Genomic DNA, 19,609 nt, shown 5'->3' with positions numbered 1-19,609 from the left:
ACGTTATGCAATTTTTGTGGCTACATAACAAAACAGGAAGGGAAAAGGAGGAAAACAAGAAACTCGGTTTCTTATGAAAGCTGTTACTGGGAGGAAAAGCAAGAAATTTAAAGTAAACTTGTTCAGTCTATTTTTGAAAATATGAGATTAGATAATTGTATTTAACTGTACAATATAATTGTACTATGTACAGATTAAGCTCTATTGTGTAGATAGAGCTGCAAAGTATTTGTCATAAGGGTAAAGCGTGCCTTGAGAGTTTGGAATTCGAACAGTGGCTCAGCAGTCCTCCTGTATAGTCAGTCATTACATCTCTACAGTGCTATTAGAAGCAAGTGCTATTCTGGCACTAACTTATTGAAACCTAATCCAGAAAACGATCAGTGTGTGCTTTAATTTAAACACATACTTGTGCTGGGAAATACTTCAGAATACGCTTTTGTACCATTTGGGACAACATAATTATACTTGTTATTCTTTCTATGGATGCACTAAACTCCCAGAATCCTCTTAAAGCAACGATAAAAACATGATAGTGTTATATACTGTTTGGAGATATCATGATAGTCTTTGGAGGTATCACATGCTAGAAAGACTGTGAATAATGAGCTTGGACTTGAAGAGCAATGTGACAAGAATCACTGTCTCTGAAGCAAAATATAAAAATATGGTTCTATTATGAAAACAAAACAAAGAAATATGAAATAGGTCATTATTCCTTTAACTATTAGCAAATTCCTAATTAGCTAACATCTCATCTACTAAAATAATACTGAATGAATAATCATTTCTGATTTACTCTAGAATAAAAGCACCTCCAAAGGGAATTCAAGTGGCTTATTTCAAATTCCAGTTTGAGAACCTGTTTGGATTCACCCTCAGCCAATATTAGCTCAATAAGTAGTCAAGCTTTAGAATTAAAAATAATAGTACTGGTTCACATTTTCACAGACATTAATATTACGAATTTATAGAAAAACTTCTGTAGGCCCTCTACAGAAAATAAAGTTATGTTAGAGTATTTTAAATCATTGCTACAAGGTCAGATTTGGCTAGCCACTAGGGTTCTCTATCTGAATTCTCTTCCTCCTGCCCTAGGTGGTCATTCCTCTCAATCTCATCATTTGTTTTTCTTAAAAAAATATTTATCATTTGTATGACCACACACACAAACATCAAAGAAGAATTTCCAAAATCATCCTTTAGGAACAGAGCTTTGTTCTGGCTCCTTTCTGCTGTTCTGTCATTTTAACAGCCCATTTTGATTTTGCCCTAATCATCTCATTCTGAGATCATTTCTCTGTGTTTCTTTAACTCACTGTTGTATCAATCAATGCGCAATGCTGTAGCACAGATCTATGGATTTTGGTCTAGCATTTGGTAAAATGAAACTTGATTTGATGCCATTTGTTTTGTTTGGTTTTGTTTTGCCATGGCTTGTATTTTCATCTCTTTCAATAAATTTCTCCCCTTCAAGATTTTCCCCATCTTCATCCCAGGAATTCTGAATCTCCTAATTTCATGCTGCTAAAATTGTACAGGTACCATCCATTTGTAACCTTAATCTGAAACTACAGTCATGTACTTATGAATCAGACTTGTGTAATTCAGTGCTTTGGGCTACTCTGATCTTCTGAATTTCCTGCTGTTGACTTTTTTTTCTTTGCATCTCTTCAACATTCTTTCATCATCTCTAGTATCATTTCAATAATTTCTCAAACTCTTATAGCCTATCCAGTACTGAAGGACCTCTCTTCAATAAAGTCCTCAGACATGTATTTAGCATATATACTGAGTGCTCCCATCCTCCTCCCACAACTGTCTAAAGTTTTTGCTGTTTCTTTCCATTCATTTCAACCTCCATTGTATAAGAGCCTATCTATTGAATACAGTCTATGCTTTCTTAAAAAGCAGTGATGTCATTAATGACTGTCAGGATCTTTAAGTAATCTATTCTGACACAGACGGAGATGCTAGATTCTGTTCCCTCTGTAGTAACTTTCAAGCATTAATAAGGTATTAAAAGCAGAAATAACCCTCTGTTAAAATAAATATAATTCTTAACAAAGCACTTTAAAGCTATTCAGTATGCCTTCATGCATGAAAACTTCTAATCTATTACGAAGCCAGTTAATTAACTCTAGAAAAGACATTCTCTGAAACAAATTCATTACCAATAATTATCATTACTGTTACAATTAGTTGAAGTGCCTTAAAAGCACAAGTTGCTTATAACCGTTAATTTTGAAAATAAAATCAAAAACCTATATTTTCAGAAACTATGCAAGAAAATGTTATATTGGAATTTAATGACAAGCTCCTTCCTTGGTATTCCATACTTGTTTTGATAAAATAATAAATAATAAACCCCACAAAATGTGATGGTTCTAAAAACAAATTTAGCATTCAATAATGTTCTCAAAAAGCCACTATATTTTGCAATGTAGCCATAAAAACTTTGCAGTGACACTCCCATAACACCCAATAAAAATCTTTCAAGGCCACACAAAAAAGTAACATCTTTTTAAGTGCTTGAAAAAAACAATGAGACATACATAATTACATGCACATTTAAAAACCAATTTCGCTTCTTTTAATTAGTAGAAAACAACCAAGAGAAATGCAGTCCAGGGCTCTTCACCCCCAATAAATGACACAGGGAAAGAGATCTTATGATACCACCAGACAGCTCTAAACCCATTTATTTATTTATTAATTACATAGAGGATTCTGTCTACCAATTTGAACCATCATTAGCAACCTTTCTCCTGTTCTCAGGAGCAACAAGGAAGGCTGCTTTCTTCAAAAATCCAGGAGAGGTAGAAAAGCATAAGCAATAATCCTAACAGCAAAGTATGCTTCTGCAGTTGATGAGCTGCTTTCCCCTCCTCTCTGCAGGCATACAATGCTTTGCTAGGCTGAGGGGACCCCCTAGAATCTACTGGTTCTTTGAGTCTGAATCCCATAAAAGCAAAGAGGGATTGTCCCTCTCTCAGAGCTATTTTTTCAGTCTGCCTGATGAGTCATGGATTGTCATCATTTGGATTACCATTTTAAGCTTTTCTATAGAAACACAAAGACTAAAAATACATGCTTTTACTGAGAGCTGAGATTCAGCCACGTGACCCCAGAATTGGTTCACTATTTCTTCACTTTGTTTCTTCAGAGCTTGGTGAACTATAGTTCTCTCTTTGTGACATGAGGATCATTTCCACAGCAACCAATTGAATCATCTCCCAAATCTTTGTAATAGGGAATAAGAAAAAGGAACAGACAAACTCAAGAAAAGAAAGCTTCTTACTGCTTACATGCAAATGACCATAAATACACGTTCAGTGACTTTAAGACCATATGTCAAATTTGTTATAACCACAATATGTGTTCAAAGCCAGTAAAAGCTGATGCTGCAACACCAGGCCTTAATGACTGGCGATACTTATCTCTAATCCTTTAACATTTCTTCCGTATAGGGACTAGATAGGTACACAACTTTGACACTTTCATTAGCTTTCGTAAAATGGACAAGTAAAGTACGCTAGCATTAGCACACCTGAGACCATTTTCTCCTTAAAATTTTGTTAACTCTAAATGAAAGTTGAAAGTTTCTGAGCCATCATATTTCTGACATTGTCATTCAATCATCGGGAATCAGAAAGAGCTCTTTAGGACAGGAATGAAAGCTAAAAACAGCTGGTGCTTCATTGAGCTGATCCTATTCTGGACCAATTTGTCAACATCTTTAAACAAATTTGAATTATGAGTTTACTCAAAGGCCTATAGCCTTCTCTGCTTTTACTAAATGGACTCATTCTCTATGATTTATGATTTCTTGCTAGCAGTCTCCATTCAACAGCATGCAGCAGCAGTAGCCATGCATTTTGCTGACTATAATCCCTTTATATCAGAACTCTTGAACAAGACAGGTATTTCTTCCTTGCAGAGGAAAAAAAAAAAAAAGTTTTTTTTCTTCTCTGCAGAGGAAAAGGGCGATCTTATAGACACAGAGTACATTCCAGTTCTGCCATCTGATAGCCACAAATGCATATAAATTCACTGTTTTTGCCCTCTTAAAGCATGTCTCTATGCAACGGACATATAAATGTTCTTGCACTCCAAAGAGAGGAGATGATCCCTGAAATTAGTTAAGACATGAAAATAATACTGTAGTAAGAACACTTCTAGGATACTCAACAAGTCACTCAACATGACTGTGTGCAATTACTGTACAAAATTCAAATGAAGTTATTGGAAAACCATCAGTTCCTAAAAGATTGTTTTAAATCAGAGTATCTAGTACCTTGAGAGGGTCTGAGAGAACTCAAATTTGCCTTTGCCTTTTGTCATAAAATGACAAATTTGCCTTTGTCATCAAATAAAGTAACTCCTGAACAATCTGACAAATTCTTTACTCAAAGGATATAGAGGTTGTCACTCTTCTGTGTTGTCCTGTTCCCTAAATGGACTATTACACTTCAAAAAAATTGGATGCCCTTCTTCAACATGGACATGGAAGCAGGAACCAAGTTCTGCACATACCTGTTATACATATACCCACATGACTGCCATGAACAGGTTCTTCCTTACTCACAGTTGTGGATGAAGTCAGTATGACACTGCTTACCCTATAAACTACGGAACTGACTAATTTCTTTCTGGGCTAAAACACATCTGCCAGTCACAGATAGGAATAGATCATGGAACTTTAAACATTTTAGGTCATCAGGAAGTCCATTTCAGAGAGCCAAATTATACTATATTATTGTATCTTTCTTGGCTTTTTCCTTCAGAAATGTTTGGCTTATCACGCTTACGTTACATTCTCTTCAAGACCTAACAGAATTCCTCATGAGAGAAAGGAAAGAAATCCATTAATACTTCTGCTACTGACATTGGTGCCCAGTGCTCCAGTGACCTCAATGACTTAATCTACAAAATAACCTTCAGAGACAAAATCCCAGCTATGACTGGATAGGTGGAAAAATAAACTCACACCTTCTTAACTTTTGTACCCCGGATTTCAGTGTAACGTGTCAAAATTGGATCTAGTATCCTCATTAACACAGACTATATATATCCACCTTCCTTTAGACAGAGTTCAGCTTGTTCAGTTATTACTATTTTAAGGAACAAATCTGACTAGAACCTTGTGGTTTTACCCAGCCAGGCAGCTAAGCTCCACCACAATGGCTCTCTCACTCCCCCTCCTCAGAAGGAAAGGGGGAGAAAATATGATGGACGGGGCTCAAGGGTTGAGAAAAGGACAGGGAGATCACTCACCAATTATCATTGTGGGCAAAACAGACACAGCACAGGGAGATTATGTTATTTATTTATTTTATTTTATGTTATTTATTACCTATAACAAGCTAAAGCAGTGAGAAACCAGAACAAAAAACCAAACCAAACCAACCAACCAACCAACAACAACAACAACAACAAAAACACTAAAAACACTTTCACCTTCCGCAGGGGAATGGGGAATGGAGGCTGTGGTCAGTCCCTGACACTTCGTCTCCACCGCTCCCTCACAGTCACTCTCTGCCCCTGCTCCATGTGGGGTCCCTCCCACGGGATGCCGTCCTTCTCGAACTGATCCTGCAGGGGCTGCCCACAGGCAGCAGCTCTTCAAGAACAGCTCCCACATGGCTCCGTACCATGGGGTCTATCCCCCAGGAGCAAACTGCTCCAGCACAGGTCCCCCATGGGCAGCATCTCCCCCCAGACCCCCTGCTCCTGCGTGGGCTCCTCTCCACGGGCTGCAGCTCCGGCCCGGGGCCTGCTCCTGCGGGGGCTCTCCATGGGCCGCAGCCTCCTCCAGGCCACATCCACCTGCTCCACCGGGGGCTCCTCCACAGGCTGCAGCGTGGAGATCTGCTCCATGTGGGACCCATGGGCTGCAGGGGGACAGCCTGCTCCACCAGGGGCCTTTCCACAAGCTGCAGGAGAATTTCTGCTCCAGGCCTGGAGCACCTCCTGCCCTCCTTCTTCTGCACTGACCTCGGTGTCTGCAGGGCTGGTTTTCATTCCTCACTCTCCCAGCTGCAGTTGCACAGCAGGTTTTTGTTGTTGTTGTTGTTGTTTTTTTCCTCTCTTAAATCTGCTCCCACAGAGGGGCAAACAGCCTTGCTTATTGGCTTGGCTCTGGCCAGCAGCGGGTCCCTTTGGAGACGTCTGAAACTGGCCCTTATGATGTAACATGGGCCAGCTTCTGGACTCTTCTCACAGAGGCCACTCCTGCAGCCCCCAGCTACCAAAACCTTGCCACGTAAACCCAAATACAAACCTAAATCTATAAGATATTTCTGCTCTGTTTTCTCTGACTTAGTACAATAAAGGAATTTACACCCTGGATTTAAATTCACTGATCTTAAGAGAAAAATAATGTTATATCATTAACTCTAGCTCAGCTCACTAAACTAAACCAAGTGCCCCACCAAACCCTTGAGTAGGACACTGATTTCTCATAGGCAGATTTTTAGTTCCCAGTTACTTACTCTTGGGGTCTGAATCCTAGTTCTGTGTCAACAACTGGCCACTCCATACAATTCCATCATCACCAAGCCTAGCCCGCAGAGAGAGAATCTCTCACTAGCTTCACTATCTTTGTCCATTAAGTGCATGATGACATCTGACAGTCTCTGAGAAAGAATTTAATTTCCTTCATTTTTACAGCAGCAGAAACTCTGTATTCCTAAAATCCAATACTTGGTGTAAAACTATTTTCAGTACTCACTAGCAATTTTCTCTTTCCCCTTTCCAAGCAGCCAAAAATAGTTGCTTTTAGCAATCTGTATTCTTTGATGAGGCCCAATATCTCATTATAATTAGTAAAAGGCAATATGGCATTAGAAGCCTGGATTCCTCTTGAAGGACCGGGTAATGGCTCATAGCTTTCAGGGCTACTGGTGGCCAGCTGCCACATGTATAAAGTTCCCTGCAGGTTATCATTTATACCCATTGTAAAATAAAATCTTTTCCATCTGTGAGGGACAGAGAATCAAACCTAAACAAGAGTCTCTGGCAACTTAACTCTGGACCAAAACTTCTGCTGGCTTTCCAGTTTCTCTTCAGAGATCTTTTTCACAAGTTCTTCCTCCTGTTCCCCTACAAAATTGTTACACTGTCTAGCTCTTCCAGTAGCTATCGATGTTACATCAAAAGATGCTGCAGCTCTGCTGATGCTCTTCCTGTTCTCACAGCCATTTCAGTAGCACTCCAACATCTATTTCTATCTTCAGGCTGTGATAGTTTGCCCAAGTTCTCCTCCACCAGCCTGGGAAAAAATCACTGCCAAATATTTTGCAAAAAGTCTTTTTCAGGCTTGTTCCTCAGGGCACATTTTGTTGACAAATTCAAAAGGACAACACAAAGCTATTTCCCCAGAGTACACATGCTGCCAGAGCTCAGAGGCCTTTTCCTTTGCCTCTGTCCCCCTACTAAGGGAAGGGCAGACCTTCCTTCTTTCTCTTAAAACCTAGCTGAATCATGAAACAGTCTTGCTTTAACTGTTTCTAGTCCCTTTGATAATTTCTCATTTGCTTTTGGAGCAGAATCCTCTAAACTTCTATTAACATATGATTTGGACTTTAACATAAACATCCATTTAATAAAATCCTTTTTTATTGATGATACAGAAAGGGAAAAAAAAAAAAACTGTCCAAGCTGATCAACCTTACTCTACAGGCAATGACCACAGTGAAGTGAATATGGCTTCTCTTTAATGTCCGTACAATTCAGGCTGCTATTAGGAGTATTACATATATTTTAGAAGAAGTAACCTCTGCCCCAAAAGCTCTATATTAAGCATCTAACCCAGCTACCTTACCCTATGCATTTTAAGTGACATTTTCATGCAAAAATACCCTGCACCTTTTCACTTTCTTTCTCACAAAAAAAGCTTGATCATGAAATCTAAAGGAGAAATGAAAAAAAAAAAAAGAAAAAAAAAAAGAATTTATCTTATATCTTAGTGTATATATTTCTCTCAATTTCTCAATTTGGCATAGGCTACGTGGCTATTATTACTATTATTACTGCATAAGGAGCACGCCCATCATCTCATTTCTTTTTCTCACTTATTCTTCACAGGTATTTTAAAGCCAAGCAAAAATCTAATGCAAAATATTTCTACTATTCTCTCTTCAGAAAAAGAGAAAATTTTAAATTTGACCAGAAAGGAGGACACAGAGGAACTATCATTGGAAATAATTATTCTCCCAAAATAAATAAATAAATCTACACACATGCAAATTAACTGCAAAGAGGCAAGTATTAATTAATATGCTCTTTGAATTCTAGAAATAATCTTTTCTTCATTCTAAAGTAATATTTAAACTGTTCCAAAAATTCTTTTGAAGCCCCAGATTCTTATTTGGTGAGCAGATGAAGGAAGGTTTTAAACTGCAAGTATAAAGTTGACTCAACTTGAGCTCAAAAATAATTCTGTAAAATGAAATTATAGATATTCTTTGGACTGTGGAAAGACTATCCTTTAACAGGATATTATATTTATATTACTTATTTCTAACTAGATTGAATTACAGTATTTTGTAAAGATATTAACTTACTGGAAGATATTTACATACTACTAAGTTCCAAGTATTTATTGGAGAGAAATATTCTGCGATTAGGAACAAGTATTGTAGAACCCATACTCTTCTTTGCTGTTCAACTACATTTATGGATACTGGAAAAAACTGGTATGTATTCAGCAAAGGAATTTTAAATTCAGAGTTTTTGTTGACTAGGTAAAAAACATATATTGATAGTATGATTCTCAGCTTTACATGTGATGAAGAGGACAGACAGACAAGATGTGGTAGAACTTCTTCATGAGATAGCAAGGAGAGTATCTGGACACAGAGCTAAGTGAAGGCCTTGTCTATTTAACTATATTTGCAAGAATGTAATGAAACTCACACTAGACGGTTGGACTATATTGAACTGGAACAAAGTCTCTTTCAGTCAGAAAGTGGAAAATATCTCTATTCAACTATTAGGATCCAAGTGAGGAGTTTAACAGGTGCTTTTAGCAAAAGATCCTTGTATCTTTTTTGGCAACCAAAAAGGGAGTTTAGGCTGAAAGACCTCTTAAGGCCAGGACAGCTTGATCTATAAATCCATACTGAATCAGTTGCAGTTTTTCACATATAACCTAACTCTGGAAGTCCTTTAAGCCTATTATTTGTACAGTCTGTATCTCAATATAGTTTGAAAATTCTTTACGTGACTGAAGTTAGTTGATGCACAAGGGAAGCAACACATTTAGTTTCCTCCTAAATACTGTTACAGGTCAGAAGGTCAGAAGAAGCAGCACTTGATTTCTTCCTTAAAACCCAGATGGGCCCATTCCTTCACTATTCTCAGAAAACGTCATATGCATAAATGTGCTTCCAGCAAAGTATTGCTCTAACAAGGTGTAAAACTGGCTTGCCTTTTGAATAGGGGAAAGGTTGAGGATGTGGGTTCAAACTGAGGTTCAATCTCTAATGGTTCAGACACAAACACTTCACCTGCTACACTCCCATGTCTGTTATACAATAGAATTGTCTGGGTTACCACCCCTTTCTGTACTGGATCAAAACTAAGGCTATTAGACCAGAAAAGTGATGTGTGCTTGTGTGGAGAAGAGCAGCTGGGGGTGTCAGACAAGCAAAGGACTACCTCGCTTTGTAGCCAACTTAGGCTGAGGGGCTTTGGTGTGAGGAAGAAACTCTGTGAAAGTTGTTTTTTGTTTGTTTGTTTTTCCTGACAGCTAAGCTAATATGCAAAACACAGGTAAAACTATTTTAGGAAGACTACTTTCTGGCTGGACAGGTACATAAAATGCAGAACACTGACTCCAGTCCTGAAAATAAATGACTATATGTTCTTAAATTTACTCAGGCTTTATAAAAATAAAAATAAAAATAAAATAAAAATAAAAATAAAAATAAATAAAGGCACTTGAACATTCATGTTCTTTGGACTCACCCGTTGAAGGTATCTGTTACCTGTTTTGCATCAGCTATAGTAGATGCTGCGAAGCACCCTCCTGGTGCCAACATTCAGTACTTGAGCATTACAATACAATATAGAGGTGTTAAGTGTGAATTCTGAATTCTACCCAGTGAGCTCGGGTTAGTGTAATATGCTCTCTAACAGTTTGCTTAAGAATCTCTTCACGGTTTCTTATAATTTACTCTTTATTAATCTGTGTTATTACTTTTGATTTGCACACCGAAATATGTGTGCACTGATGTAGATATCAGAAAAAACACTTTTTGGAGGTCTTAGTGAATTTCCTGTAGTGCTTTCTTTCAGTCTCATGATGCATGTCTTACTATTAAATACCTGCATAAATTGACTCAGAGGTTAAAAATAAAAAATTTAAAACATGTATATTTGTATAATGAACTTAAAAGAGCAATTCTTTACATATTTGAGTTTGCTGTATGTAAGTAATTTTGATTCCAATGTCCTCATTAAGTAGATGTGACTGTCTGCCATGAAAAATATGATCCAAAGTCACTGACATCCAAGGTAGACGGGTTTTTGAGAAACTACAGTCTTTGTTCCAGTATTCACTTTAGGCGTGATTCAAACATAAATAGGGAATATGAATATTATATTTTGTAAATTTAAGAAAGTGCATGTGTTAAAAATTTCCAAAGTGAATATCATGTTACAGTTCATATAAGATTTAGGAGGTAAGGCCTACATATTGAACTGAATGAATGGCAGAGCAAATAACAATCCCAAGTAACAGCAGGTGAGTGGAAAATGAATCACTTTGCTGTACCTTCCTTACTGTATTCCAGAGTCCTTCAAAAAAAACCAAACAAAACCACTCTCCAGCATGAGGCAAGGCTGCAGGGTCATTACCAACACTTTTTTTTGTTGGCAGGCATATGCCTAAAAGTCTAACCTTCCTACAGTGTTACTTTACCAGTGTTATTATCATCTCTCCTTCCAGCAAGTCTCCAAGGCTCCTCAGGAGCTACAGGGTATCTTATGTCATAGACCAGAAATTTCATCAAGTCTTCTCATTCCTTTTAAACTTAAATAAACAATAAATCATGAAATTGCTAAACTACACGCTAAAATGTGAATTGCCATTGATTCCTGCAAAATTTTGTTTCATCCTTTATGACTGGAAGTACAAACACAGAGAAGCATGATGGCCAAGTGATACTGTTGATACAGAAGTGTACCAAGGCACTGTGACCTACAGGATTATATCATAAAAGGAGATTCACTGGCAACTCTAGCCAGCCAAATTCTGCTAGGATTTTTATTTCACTATTTTGTCATGTTCAACAAAGACAATGGAATTTCAAAGCAATTATATATTCAAACTTCATAAAGTTCCACATAATTACTATACAGTAGTGAGTAAAGGCATCTACTAACACAATATTTCATATCTCTATATGTTAGATATATAACACATTTGAAAATACTGGATACAATTTTTTTAATAAACAAAATTGTGTTTTAAAGTCTTAAACATACATTTAAAGATACTGTTATTCAGTCATTTAGCAAAATTAAATTAGACAGATCACAGGTTCAAAATATGGCCCATATATAGTTTATATTCCCCTGGAATTATGTATCAACACTTATATACCATTAACATTTTTTTTCTTATTGCCTCTGAAATTTAACTAGTTATACAAAGAGGCCTCACATTTAACATACAACAAACATCCTTCTGTTCCAGACAACCAGAGGAAGTGTGAAACAGCAAGTTCAAGGACATCATGTCTTTCTTTTACATATACACATAAACAAATCCAACCATTTTTACACAACACATTATTCTAATATCAACAGCTGTCAAAGCAAAGACTCTGAATTATGATGTGTGCAAGAAGTGTTGGAGGAGGAAAGGAAAGTGGAAGGAAAAGAAATATATTAACAGCCTGTTTTTCCCCTGCCCAGTAATGAAGAGTAATGAAGATGACAAATACTTTGGCAAATGCTGCATTGAAGGTTTAAATTATAAGAATGTATAGGGAAAAATAAATAAATAAAAAAAAATAACAACACTGTAACTGTTATATCTCTCTGTATTAAAGATCTTTCATATCTAGTACTGGGGAAAACAAAAAACAAAATAAAACAAAAAACTATTTAAAACCTTTTCACAGGAAAAAGCAAATATTTACAGAAGGAAATATTTTCATTAAAACTGCTATACTATGTTTATTGTCCATTTGATGATGCATTTTAAAAGAAGCAAGCTTCTTCATATCAACATCAAATACACGATTTTCTGTTACAATGCTTTCTGAACCCAATGGAACATCAATATAAATTTTGTATGTGTTCTTTTTAAGCTCTGTATATTTTCACCTTGTTTCCCTTTCTTTAATATTTCTGTATGCTACATACAAATAAAAGAAGTATTAGAAAAGTTTGAACATTCATTTCTCAGACTCATACCAGATACCTAAGGAAGAGAGTCTAACTGATTAACTACTGAAGGGGTAGCAATGTCTTTAAACTATTAAACTTTATAACTATTAAAGGAGAAATGAAATAGCTCCTTCCTTAGTAATATCACTAATATTTAAAGCAATATGTGGAGTAAATTTACTTCATCTCTAAAACTTACACTTTGAGACAAGATGGTGGCATGGGGAGGAAACATGATTTGTTAATAAATAGAATACTTTAAACTATACAGCAATACGATAGTAGAAAACAGTGAGATTCATATACTCCTGTTCCAGAAAGCATCATGTAAATATTTCTACCTGACCATTTGTTGTTGTTGTTGAATGATATTGCATTATATAAAGTATAATTCATAGTTCAACTTGATATTATAATGTATTATGAATCCCAATAGTAAATCCCACTGGAATGTGAATAAAGTTAACTCTAACAATCATTTTATCATTATTTTATTGGATTACTACACTGACATACAATTAATTAGATGCTGTGGTATCATAGGCACAGAAAAGAAATCAGTGGTCTTCATTCACTTTATATGCTTTATACTTTGTAATGAAATGTTTCCTTTAGTAATAAATTAACAGCATTCATAAATCAAGAGACTTTATCTTATTTATGATACAGGAAAACTTCTGAAACATTCTTGAACTTTTCTAGTTCAGTTCCTATCAGGCTTTACAAACTGCCACCTAAATCTGACTTCTCATGTTTAGTATCTAGTCCCCTAAGCATGCAATTCTGAGTTATTTATTCAGGAAACTTAATGGAATTTTTGTCCTGGTAATAACTAAAGAACTGTATCTTCAGCTTAGGCAGATTTTTATTTCCCGGTCTTGTATGGGACATAACCAACTTCAAATTTACTATAATATTAGAAACATCTTCATATTGAACAGCTAGATTTGTTTCTACTGGAATTTCCGTGTTTCCTCCAAGACTGAAAAAGCTTTCCTCTTAAACCTCACTCTAGTTGCCTACAAATTGTTATGGTGAATTTAAGAAGGCAAGTTGTAGAAATACACTCTCCAAATACACAGTCATAATCAGGCTAAGTGGTACCACACTGAATAATAACTGTTCAGTAAAGAAGAAAAAAGTTACTGTGTCACTGACTGGTTTTGTTTGTTTGTTTGCTTTTTCTTTTCCCCTGAAGAAGAGATCTTCTGGATGAAAAAAAGCCATAGACATGAATGATAATTTAACCACTTATTTAACAGTGAATAATATTAATAATACAATAATACTGTAACATGTTAACTATCTAATGACTCCAGTTTAATATTCTGTTCTACAGTTACAAATATCCTTAATTTTTAAGTAGAGGCAAAATGACATATTTTAGAAAGTACTTACATTCTGCATATTTCTGAAGCTGAGAGAATTCTCCAGGACTAAGGTTTACCCACTTCTCCTGGCTCGTCATAATGGTAGTAATGGTCCTCGTTAAATATCAGAAAAACATTCCTTTTGACCCAGTTGATACAAACTCCATAAAGATGTGTAGTTTCAGTTGACAGTGATTAAAGACTTGATAGGTGGCATTAGTCTAAAGTTTCTGATGCTATGAGCTGTTCCCAATTCGTTGGTTCAGCAGTGAGTTACAGCACTGTTAAAAGAAGGTCAAACATTAGAAGTCTAAATACCAGTTCTACTACTAGAATAATTGTAGCTGATAAGTATTTTGTCATACCTGGTTTTGCTCAAAAATTGTCTATAATTTTATAATGTCTATAACTAGTTTTATAATAAATTTTATTTTCATATTTCCAAGTGCTTATGTGCAGCATTGATCATGAATGATCATGAATCTTATCCATTGCTTATGATCAAATTGTATCTGGATAATTTGTGTGGGATGTTTTTTCAGTAATATCCAGTGCAGATACTATCAGTAAAATTATTCTCCTATAATTTTAAATGAGACTCAGATAACAAGATTTGTATCCAATTATGTTGTTGCATAGTGTGGCCTTGTCAAAAATATTCCAAAGCTTCAGTCTCCCTGTGTGAAAATGAAATTAATTGTATTTAGCAATTTTGTGAGAAATTCATGAGAGCTATTTAAATATTAACTGTTCTAACAAAATAGTAGGGGGTTGATTTTAAGAATATGTCACAACATTGCTGAATATCCTGTTGAAAAATCAAGTATAATTGGCATTGTTGCAAATTGGTTCAGACAAAAATATCAAATTGTGGGTACCATCTCGTTCAAGTTTTACATAGTTTTTACCTCTGTAAGCAGACCTTACAAAGGCAATGCATTACCAACACCGCTCCTTGCACAACAGGTAGGATACCTTTCATCTAATTTTAGCCATCTGCAAGTCAGGTATCTCATCTGAGGTTGTCATCTAGGGCTCTCTCTTTAATCAGCAGAAAGAGACAGGCAGCCCAGACAGCAATTAATCCCTCCAGTTTCAACATAATCTTAAAATGTGATGAATTACCTTCTTGCAGTATTTATCTTTCTCTATTGATTGCAGAGGTTGCCTAGATGACAAGTTTAGACTAGAAAACTAATTTTAGACTGTAAGTGGAATCTCTTTATATGCCTAGCAATGGTGTTATTTACAAGGGTCAGATTACAAACAGAGCAAAGGAAAAAATCAGTCCTGAAGAGACTGACATAATAAAAGAAAGAGTTTAAGAAGGAAGATGTTGGCAGCTGGGAGAGGAGAAAAAAAGGTACCTTGTCTCAGTTTGAGGAGATAGGGAATAAATAAAAATAAAAAGCAGAGTGGCTAGGAACAGCCACACCATACAGCCACACCAGTGGCCACACCATATATATATATATATATATATATGTATATATATATACACATACATACATATATATAATTTATTGTATTATAATACAATTTACACATATATAATATATTATAATTTATGTTATATATATTATATATATATATACACAACTCATTAACCCAATTATATACAACATTTATTAATTTATATATTTATATAAATTATATATTTATATATTTATAATATTTATATATTTTCCTCCTTGTCTCATATATATGAGTATCACTCCTGGACAAAAAATTCAGGAAGACACCTTAGTCCCTAAGTATACTTTCACAGTTTATGCCCTTCTTGGTGTATGTATATGTGTATTAATAGAAAGTAACATCATCCAAATACAGTAATAGGTGTGCAACATCTGCCCTGTTTTTTAAAATTTGAACCAGAAGACATTCCTACACTCTCCACTTCCTCAAGTTAGAATAAAACATAAGGATAAGTTAGAAAGGGTAAGATTTAGGAGCTGATTGAACAAATAGCAAAAGCTAATAAGAGCATGGAGACTTAGAAGGAAAAAGCAATATTAATATGGATAATGTTGGCCAAGAACGAGGCTCATCAGCCTTTAAATGTCAGTGAATCACTGTTAGTGCCAGAAAAAGGGGACTAACTACAAAAGCTGAAAGTGACATTCAATCAAAAAGCTATCATTCTGTCTGGAGAGCCTCAGTCCTCTTATTTATAACAAGAGAAAATAATGATGGTCAATAGAGACATTTTAATCAAATTAGAGATGTTTCATTTCTAAAAGTTGATTAGATTGTATTGAAGACAGTTTTATTTCTTCAAATATTTTTTCATATTCTTGACAACTAATTAGGTTTTACTGAAAATGGTTTTATATTTGCATAGTTGATTTAATACACTCAAAATTTTATACCGTGATTTCATACAGTATGATTTTTTTTGAATTAGGAACTACATTAGCTTCATTACCTGTAAAAGCTAACACTGCTGAATGCTGTACAGTTAGAGATCTTCTCAATTATTGAATATGAATATTTGTGATAGGAAGCCTACCATTAGAATTGCTATGGTTGGCAAGGTAATACCTGCTGTGGGCTCTAAACTGATCAGTCTATTCATATGCAATATCTTTAGCTGAACTCTGTCTATAGGGATTGTTACATCCACAGTACATGGACAGTGAAAATGAACACTTTGTCATTGACTTCCCCTTCTCCAACTTCAGATCAAAATCATCAACTCTGAAACAGGACATCCTTTCTCCTTTACCTGACATCCAGACTCACTCTGTGAACAGCACTGCAAGAAAAGCCAAGACCTGAATGAGGTGGGAGAGCAATGGAAAATTTGGTATGGACATGGCAGTCCACAGGAAAGAAAATGGAGTTTGTAGACACAAAGCCAACATAGTTTTCATGGAAGACAATAAGAATTTAAGGCTACATTGTTATTCTGGAAAACTCCCTAAATCAATTCCTACCTTAAAAAGAGAAGATGTGGGGGATCTAGTGTAATTAATTTGCCAAGCTTAATCCTGGAAAGGTAATGGGGAGGTAGACAGTAACTGAGGATGACTAACTGGTCTTTGGGCTGCTGCCAGGTTCTGTACATCACCTCAGTGCCTATGATGCAGGAATATGCAGAAACATAATGGAGAAAATCTCAGGAAAAAAAAAATCATAGAGGCTTCCCTTTTTAGTTTTCTATTAAGTTCTGCAGTAGGGGAGTCCTAAATAAGGAAAGGTAGTTCCCTGCATCTGACTTTTTTTTTTCTTTTTTTTTTTTTTTTGGTACTTAAACCTTTTATAGTGTCTTTTTCCACATTATATAATTATATATAGACAACAAAAATATAGCTGTAAGAAATCATGTACATTACATAGATGCCAAGGCTTAGAGCCATCAATGCATATTTACATTATATGATATCTCATTTGTAAAGATCAAGATCACCCATATCTTACAAAAATTTTTTAATTTCTGTACAAGATTGGTTTACAACATCTTTTTCAGCACAGTTTAATTTAAATGCTTACTTTTGCACATTACTTTAGTGCTTTCTCTCTCTCAGTGCTTGAGGAGAGTCATGCAGTGAGAAAACTATACACAAGTGCATAAAGAAGAAAGTAGTTGCAGGGATAATACATAACAGAAAGAAAAAAAAAGAAAAAGATAAATTACTTCAAAGAACACACTATAGTATACAGTTAAAACATACAGAATGGCAGGTAGGGAACTCTTCTACTGATCCTCCAAGAGTTTAACCTATTCCAGGAAACATGGATTTGTGCAAACATTTTGTTAGTATCTGCTTAGGTACAATTCACAGCCCTACCAACCTGACACAAAGCAGACCTCACAATTAAGAGAAATCAGGCTGTATTAATGAATCATTCATTTTATCACATAAAGAAATATATAAAAAAAAAACCTCCATCTGTGTAGTGTGACAAAGATTTTTTTTTTTTTTTTTTTAATTCCAGTCTCCCTTTTAAAAACTTGGTTTTCTTTCTGGATTTTAGGTTTTATAGTTTTTCTGTCAAGCTTCCTACCACTTCACATAACCAAACTAGGAAACAAAGCTTTGTTAAAAACTCTAAAAATCAAATTACTCAGCATTCAGACAATAATGCTAACAAACTCAGATTTCCAGGAATTCACCATGCCCTTGAAATTCTCTGCTGCTCTGAAGAAACCAGCCTGAGGAGCAGAGAAGAGACAGGAATATAAAATGGAGAAAAAGATAATAGATAAGAGCATATACCCTATATGCCAGACTCAGCACTCACATCATCTCATCACAGCTCATAAAGTCCCTGCTGCAAGGAAATGGAGCTTCTAGAAAGTACGGGGAAAAACTATTACTCTCAGTTCTAAAGAAACAAATCAACAATATTGGGTTCAGCTTCAAACATCATTTCCAGCGGGTGACTGTGGCCTGTGCAAAGAGGCACGACGTTCAACAAGGCTAAGTGCTGGGTCCTGCAGTTAGGTTGTACCAACCCAACACAGTGGTGTATAGGCTTAGGTAAGAGTGGCTGGAAAGTTGTTTGGAAGAAAAGGACCTGGGGGGTGCTGCTTGCCAGCTGGTGAACATGAGCCAGGAATGTGCCCAGATGCCCCAGAAGGCCAATGGCATCCTGGCCTGCATCAGAAATAGTGTGGCCAGCAGGACAAGGGAAGTGATTGTTCCCTGGTACGTGGCACTGGTGAGACTACACCTGAAATACCATGTTCAGTTTTGGGCCTCTCACTACCAGAAGGATATTGAATTGCTTGAGCATGTGCAGAGAAGAGCAACAGAGCTGGTAAAGGGACTGGAAAACAAAACTAATGAGGAGTGACTGAGGGAACTGGAGCTTAGTCTGGAGAAAAGAGGTTGAGGAGAGACCTCATGGCTCTGTATAACTACCTGAAAGGAAGTTGTAGCAAGGAGGGTGTAAGTCTCTTTTCTCAGGTTACAAGTGATAGGACATCAGAAAATGGCTTCAAGTTGTGCCAGGTGAGGTTTAAACTGGACATTAGGAAAAATTTCTTCACTGAGAGGGTGGCCAAGCATTGGAACAGGCTGTTCAGGAAATTGGTGGAGCCCCCATCCCTGGAGGTGAGACATGTGGATGTGACACTAAGAGACATGCTTTAGAGGCAGGACTTGGTAAGACAGGTTGATGTCTGGACTTTATGAAGGTCTTTTCCAACCTCGATGATTCTACGGTTACAAATATGTCCAGCTTCTCAATCAATTCAACTCCCTCGTGAAAGGAAGGAATGCTTCTTCTGGGGGTCCATCCTCACTACTGTGACTTGAAAGCATAAAACTCTTCTTAACACATACCTTAAGGAGCTTTTCTATATTAATTGTAACAGAGAAGCCTGAAACAGCCAAGAAACTGGCCTTTGGAATTATCCGGCTATTTCTGACTTCCTGATAGCCCTGTACAGATGTACATCTCACATACAACTTTATCAGTAATTTCCAATTACTCCATAAAGTGGGGACAGGATAAGGTTGATGCCAAGAAAGGGTGCAAGTGACAAAATGATGATTTTAAATAAGCATCTTCTATTGTATATGAGAGTCAGAACTTCAAGTCTTTTTTCCCCCACTTTCCTTTAAATTACTGATTCAGAACATCCCTCCCACCATGTGGGAAACAGAACTGTTAAATGACTAATTCATTTAGCCTATCGTGAAAACCTTGTTTCAATGTGTTTATGTTTTTAGTAGGAAAGAAGGGAGCAGAGGGTGGAGAGGAGGAGGAGGAGGGAGAACATGAACCCTAAGGAGACAAGTTTCCTTCCAGGGAAACTATAGTTCTCCACAACATGACTGATTAGTGATTTTTGCCTGAACAACAGGAATAAACAACACAGAATGTTT

At 36.2% G+C, this 19,609-nt stretch overlaps 1 protein-coding gene across 37 annotated transcripts in view; it reads right to left on the bottom strand.

Annotated features, from left to right (window-relative positions):
- Positions 1–19,609, bottom strand: part of DGKB (diacylglycerol kinase beta) — a 394,011-nt gene that overhangs the window by 311,993 nt on the left and 62,409 nt on the right. For 35 of the 37 annotated variants that reach the window (XR_014579916.1, XR_014579917.1, XR_014579918.1 and 32 more), the window contains one exon: positions 13,801–14,053. Coding sequence is in view for 31 of the 37 variants with exons in the window: in XM_083824538.1 (XP_083680664.1) it covers positions 13,801–13,870 (70 nt within the window). In the remaining 6 variants the exon portion in view is untranslated. Of the gene's footprint in view, positions 1–13,800; positions 14,054–16,708; positions 19,606–19,609 lie in introns of those variants that run through there. The other 2 variants (XM_083824537.1, XM_083824554.1) reach the window with 2 other exon arrangements.

Source organism: Anser anser, assembly GCF_964211835.1.
Source record: "Anser anser genome assembly, chromosome: 2".
Classification (NCBI taxonomy): Eukaryota; Metazoa; Chordata; class Aves; order Anseriformes; family Anatidae; genus Anser; species Anser anser.
This window is presented reverse-complemented; position numbering and strand designations above follow the sequence as displayed.